This window comes from Ipomoea nil, unplaced genomic scaffold (assembly GCF_001879475.1).
Source record: "Ipomoea nil cultivar Tokyo-kokei standard unplaced genomic scaffold, Asagao_1.1 scaffold0480, whole genome shotgun sequence".
Classification (NCBI taxonomy): domain Eukaryota; kingdom Viridiplantae; phylum Streptophyta; class Magnoliopsida; order Solanales; family Convolvulaceae; genus Ipomoea; species Ipomoea nil.
Genome location: NW_017616908.1, coordinates 3,065,511 through 3,071,510, shown reverse-complemented (window position 1 = coordinate 3,071,510; position 6,000 = coordinate 3,065,511). Strand labels below are relative to the sequence as shown.

General features: G+C 40.6%; 1 protein-coding gene across 1 annotated transcript; it reads left to right on the top strand.

Moving 5' to 3' along the window:
• The first annotated feature begins 958 nt into the window (after positions 1-958).
• On the top strand, positions 959-2,132 carry LOC109173396 (protein FAR1-RELATED SEQUENCE 5-like). Its single transcript, XM_019322624.1, has 2 exons — positions 959-1,115; positions 1,198-2,132. The coding sequence occupies exons 1-2, from the start codon at positions 959-961 to the stop codon at positions 2,130-2,132; spliced, it is 1,092 nt and encodes a 363-aa protein (XP_019178169.1).
• Positions 2,133-6,000: the final 3,868 nt, after the last annotated feature.

Genomic DNA, 6,000 nt, shown 5'->3' with positions numbered 1-6,000 from the left:
ACAGGTTTTTTGTAGTCGAGAGGGGTTTAAACAGAGTAGTTATAGTACCCAATCTACGTGTGTTGGTGATGGTAAGCCTGTTGTTGTGAAGAGACGGAGGGTGACAAATAGGGTTGGCTGCAAGGCTAGAGTGGTGTTTAAGCGTAAGTCTAATGGACTGTTTGTTGTGCATTTTTTGGAGGAACGACACACTCATGTGATGTGTTCAATTATTGCTAAGCAGTTTTTAAAGGTGAATCGTAGTCTTGATACTGGCCATCAAATGTTCATTGCAAGTTGTGTTCGGGCAAATATTGGGTATGTTCGGTCGTATAAGCTGTTTAAGGAGATTGTTGGTGAGTATTCCAATGTTGGTGCTACTGGGGTGGATTTTAAGAATTTCAAGTGTGATTTGATGGCATACATATTGAATGGTGATGCTCAACTATTCATAGATACTCTTTTTAAAAGGCGTGAATTGTGTGAGGCTTTCGAGTTTGAATACGACGTTGATGACGTTGATCAGCTTACAAGGGTTTTTTGGGCAGATGCAGTATCAAGGAAGAACTTTGCATTGTTTGGTGATGTTGTTTTATTCGATGCTACATACCGATCTAACAGGTTAGTAATTTATAGTTATTGTGTATTCTGTATAATATATTGGTGCATATTTTGATTTCAAATAGTGTGTTTTGTTATATCTAGTATATTTAGTAGTTATCTGGGTTGTGCATTATGTAGGTATAATTTGGTGTTTGTCCCATTTACTGGAATTGATAACCATAAGAGATCCATCACATTTGGTGCTGGATTACTTACGAGGGAAGACGTAGACTCATACGTTTGGCTTTTGGAGAGATTTAAGAAAACCATGCGTCATGAACCTATATGTGTCGTTACTAACCAAGATCCAGCTGTCAAGATTGCAGTTGCTCGTGTGTTTGGTACATCAAAACATAGATTCTGCATGTGGCATATAATGTGCAAGGTTGGCGAGAAGGTTGGACCGGTTTTAGCTAAGGACGAGGTGTTTAGGAGGAAGTTGAATGGCATTGTTTGGAACAAATCTATAGATTCCAAAACTTTTGAGGATTTATGGAGTTGTATTATAGAGGAATATGGTTTGGGTGATAATGGTTGGTTTCGTTACTTGTTTGAGTCTCGTACATTTTGGGCATCTCCATACTTTCATGATGAGTTTATGTCGGGATTTGTTAGGACAACATCTCGATCAGAGTCTCAAAATAGTTTTTTTTGGCAGTTTCTCCAATGGTCATTCCAGTTTGGTTGAGTTTTTGGTGCATTTTGATAGTGCTATTAGTGCACAACGACATGCACAAGCAAAATTGACTGCTGATTCTGAATCATGCTTTCCTGTTTTGAAGACTCCATTGGCACTGGAGAAACATGCAATGGATGTCTATACCATTTCTGTATTTTATGATGTGCAAGTAGAGATTTGTGAAGGTTGTTTTTCTTGTCGAGTGGTGTCTTTGTGTGAGTGCGAGGGTAAGGTGTGCTATGGGATAAAATATGGTGATAAGAAGGCATGGTCTGTGGAGTTTTTGTTGGCTGACTGTAGTGCTATATGTTCATGCAAGATGTTTGAGCGGATAGGGTTGGTGTTTAGGCATATGTTTTTTGTGTTTAAAGATCGTGGACTTGAGAGAATTCCTTCTATGTATTTGGTGTCTCGGTGGACAAAAGGTGCTAGTTTGAAGCCAATATTTGATATTGATGATACGGTTGTTGACCAATCGGCTAAAGTGGACAATGTTAGGGTGCTTACTAATCTATTGTGGTCTGAAATTTATGCTTGCGTGGGATTGGCTGATGGTAATGTAGAACGGTTGGAAAAACTAAGACGTGTTATTTGTGAGCAAAGGGAGTTTTTTATCAAAGACGGGCGTGAGGATAACAATGGGGTAGCTGGTAGTAGCAAAGAAAGTGTGATTAAATCATTTTGTGGTGATGTGTCTCAGGGGTCAACAGTGGAGGTGCGTGATCCAATTAAAGCTAAGAACAAGGGCGGCGGGAAGCGGATGAAGAGTGCAAGGGAGAAAGCTGTGAACAAGTGCGTAAAGCAATCAAGGAAATGTCATACTTGTGATGAATATGGCCATAATAGTAGGACGTGCCCATTAAATGGCTAGAGTTTTGTGTTGTTTTCTTAGTTGGTTTGTATTGTTGAATTTGATGTTTTTTACAGTTGTGTAGAGATTTTATAACACAAAGAATTCGGATTTTGTAGACATTGTGGAATTATGCGGTTTACAATACATAACGGTGCGTTTTGACACACAATTTGGTGTATTTTATAGTGTATTATGAATTACATGTGTGATTGTGGTGTGTTTTATATGTGTGAGTGGTGTATTTAAAGGTATGCAGATGATTCATAACACAGAATCAGATTGTGGAGTGTGGTTGGTATTGTGCATTTTATAATAGACAGTGGTGCGTTTTCAGTCATATAATGGTGCATATTTAAATATATTCAACCATGTATTATGGTTTTGAATGTAGTGTATATTACAGTTAGAATAGTGTATACTGAATCATGTAAATTGATTATAATAAATATCAATGGTGTGTGTTTACTTGTGCGGTTGGTGTATTTTACAGGTATGCAGACGTTTTATAACACAGAAATATTTGTGCATGTTAGAATATATCATGGTGCGTTTTACTATAGCATATGGTGCATTGTTATAGCGCAAAAAAGAGCACATGTAGTTGTCAGATTAGATGTCTGGCATCACAAAAATTAACTGCTGGTCATCAAAAACCACAAAAAAACATGTCAAGTCAGAGAGATTCACAGTGTCTTTCTTCCACACCAATGTCATCCTCAAAGCCGGAACTCTACTGCCTGCTGAATGTTTCTATGTTTGTGTTCATTTAAGTCTGACATGATTAGGGCAGCCATGTATCGAACTCGTAGCTTGTTCAACTGATCCTTGTTGTCCTTCTGAAGTCCACACTGTCACTGATCATATGTCTGCCCTCGGAAAGTCTCCAAATGTCGCATGAGAAAGATCCCACAATCTACCTTGTTGTGTGCATCTCTCCAAGGCATTTTCATTATCTTAGATTTCACCTTGTTCACTTTCTCAGCCTTGTATGAGGATTTCAGGTCAGACAAGAACCTTGACAAGAATTTTTGTTGCATCAAGTAATACAATCTGAGCATTTTTTGTTGTAGTTGTGCAGTAATTATATGTAATGAGACAGGGTTTAGTGCGTTACCATATTTGAAAGCACAGTCCCATACTTGTTTTCTTTCTTCACAGTGACAGAAGAGTTGTCAATAATGTCAAATCTTTCCATTAGTGGGCAAATGGAAAGCAGGTAGTAGTGGTTGCATGATACAATTGGAAACAAAAACTTTTATAGAAAAAAGATATGTTTTTTACGGGGGTTAGTACGAATCTTGGTAATGCACCACAAATAGATAAACAGTAGGATGCATCAAATGTATATTAACATCTTACGTATAGAATGTTGTTCCACCTAACGTCGCCAGCGATGACTTTGTCTTCAAGGTACTTTGATTTGAATCTTGCAAATCTAACGTCCTCATCTCCCTGTGGGTCCACAACGGTGTACAACTGCAAATTGTAAGGGTATTTTTGTTAGAACTGTAAGCTGGTTAAAGTTGAAGCTAGGTTCATATGTTCAACTCACTGTTGTCCACAACGAAGCAATGAACTTCGTACATCCTCTTTCTGACTCACGGATGTTGATTATGGCTGCCCAAGCATCAATTATAGAGACTGGGATCTGTGAATCTGGCTTCATTGACAGCATATCTTCCCAATGGATTACCCTTCCTTCATACTTGAACAGTTCTTGGGTTCTATTGAGAACAAAAGAAATATGTTAGGTATAAAACACAATCAGTCACTAATCATTTAGTATAAACACACCATTAGTTAACATAGTATACACTAATATCACATAGAATAACACATCAATGTGTAACACCCCGTGTTACGAGTCCTAAAACCAATTAATTAATTAGACATCTAACCAGGGAGAATAGAAATAAATCACAATGATTAATTAGTATTAAGCCCACCATGGTCCGTGGACCCCCATCCCTTAAGCCCAATACCTAATCCTAGGAGAATTAAACCCCATAGCATATAAATAGGGAACTTAAAAGGCATTTAGAATTCCCACCACAATAATCTCCCACCACCCAAGGAGCTCCAAGAATCCCCCTAGGAGGAATCAAGAAAGCTTAAAGAAAGATCCTTCATAGCCAAGGAATTAATTAAGGCTAAGAGGTAACCCATGTCTCAACAAAACCTATTTTTATAGTTATGATTTCCCCTTAGGGTTTCCCCCATGAGCTTGTGAATGGCGAGATTTTGGATTATTATTATTGATGTTGATTTGATGATTCTACGGTGAATCTTGATAATCTTGATATTGGGAGTTTCTTGATAATTATGATGTTCTTGATGATTAATTGGTATTCTTGATGATTATGTGTCGTTCTTGATGATTATGATGTTCTTGATGAATAATTGGTATCCTTGATGATTATGTGTTGTTCTTACCGAATCTTGCAATTAGAAGACGAATCGTATTCTTGTTAACATAAAAGTGATTAGAACCCTAGGTTTTATCGTATGATATTATTCTTGGATTATCGGGCGGGAAATCGCATGTTTGGGAGTTGATTATGTTTAGAAAAGCATGATAGGATAAGTGTCGTTCGTTTCTCGTATTTGATCCGTTAATTGTCTACGTGTTGCCGTAAATTACGTTGTAAGGTGTCTAAGCATGGTTTCGGGTTCCACAACGATTCCCGGGGCGAAAAGCGATGAAAAGAGTCAGTGGGGGTAGGTGGGGGTAGGGGACCCACCACCTACCCGCGGCAAATTTCGGGCAGCTCCGGCAGCGGGCAGCCGGCGGGCGGGCAGCTGCCCGCCGGCGACCCGCTGCCCGGAACAGTGTTTCCTGCGGGCAGCCGGCGGGTGACCCCCCCACCCACCGGCTACCCGCTGGAATATTCCCCCCCCCTCGGGACCCCGGCTTCCCCGTTTGATGTTTTCCCGATCCCCGTGGTGTCCCAACGGACCCCGTTTGTCGTGCCTATGTCTAGTTTGATATTTCGGGTACCGTTCGTAGGTTTGTGAGTCGATTGTATTGCATGCTAGTTGAATTGGTACCCCGTTGACCTAGGTGGAAGAAGTATGAACCCCGTAGGGCTACTCCTAGTTGGTGATGGATCACGCATAGGTTTATTTATACGTTGTATTCCCCTCCCAACGTGTAATGTGGGTTGCATGTGCTTGCTATGTGTTATGTGTGTGTGTTGCCCAATTCGGTTGCGATCGGATTGGTTTCCTGAGCTGCGGTTCAGAAGCCGGCTACAGTCAGATGGGAATTCCTGGCTGCAGTCGGATGACGGTATCCTGGGCTGCGGTCCAGAAGCTGGTTGTAGTCAGATGGGAATTCTTGGCTGCAATCAGATGACATTCTCCCGAGCTGCGGTTCGGAGGCTGGCTGTAGTCAAATGGGAATTCCTGGCTACAGTCAGATCACACATTCTTTTGAGCTGCGGTTCATTGGTCGGTTGCGATCGACCCCTCCGTGTGGCGATACGGGGCAGGGTGCTGCGGGGCCGTGTCAGAGCTATATGCGCTGACCCTCATGTATGGGCATGCGATTGGTCCTGTGGCGCCAACAAAATGTGCTATGTGTTGAGATATGGAAGAGTTGTGGTTATGAATATCTTGGTGGATGTGACTGCGAGATTTATGTTGGGGACTGTTTATGTTGAGCTATGATTGCTGTTTATGCCTTGCCTTATCTATTGTGAACTGCTTATGACTGTTATAACTATTGCTTGTGTCTGGCTTTATCTGTCGAGTCATTCCCGGTTTTAAAACTAGAGTTCGTAGGATATATCTTCATGCTCAAAATGGTTTTTATATATCTATATATATTGCTATATGTATTGTATTTCAACGCGTTGGAGTGGGTTACCAGCATCTCTCGCTGAAC

Coding starts and splice junctions, on each gene's coding strand:
- LOC109173396 (XM_019322624.1), top strand. CDS start 959: ATGTGCAAGGTTGGCGAGAAGGTTGGACCGGTTTTAGCTAAGGACGAG. Junction 1,116..1,197: donor ATATGGTTTGGGTGATAATG/GTTGGTTTCGTT, acceptor GGGATTTGTTAG/GACAACATCTCGATCAGAGT.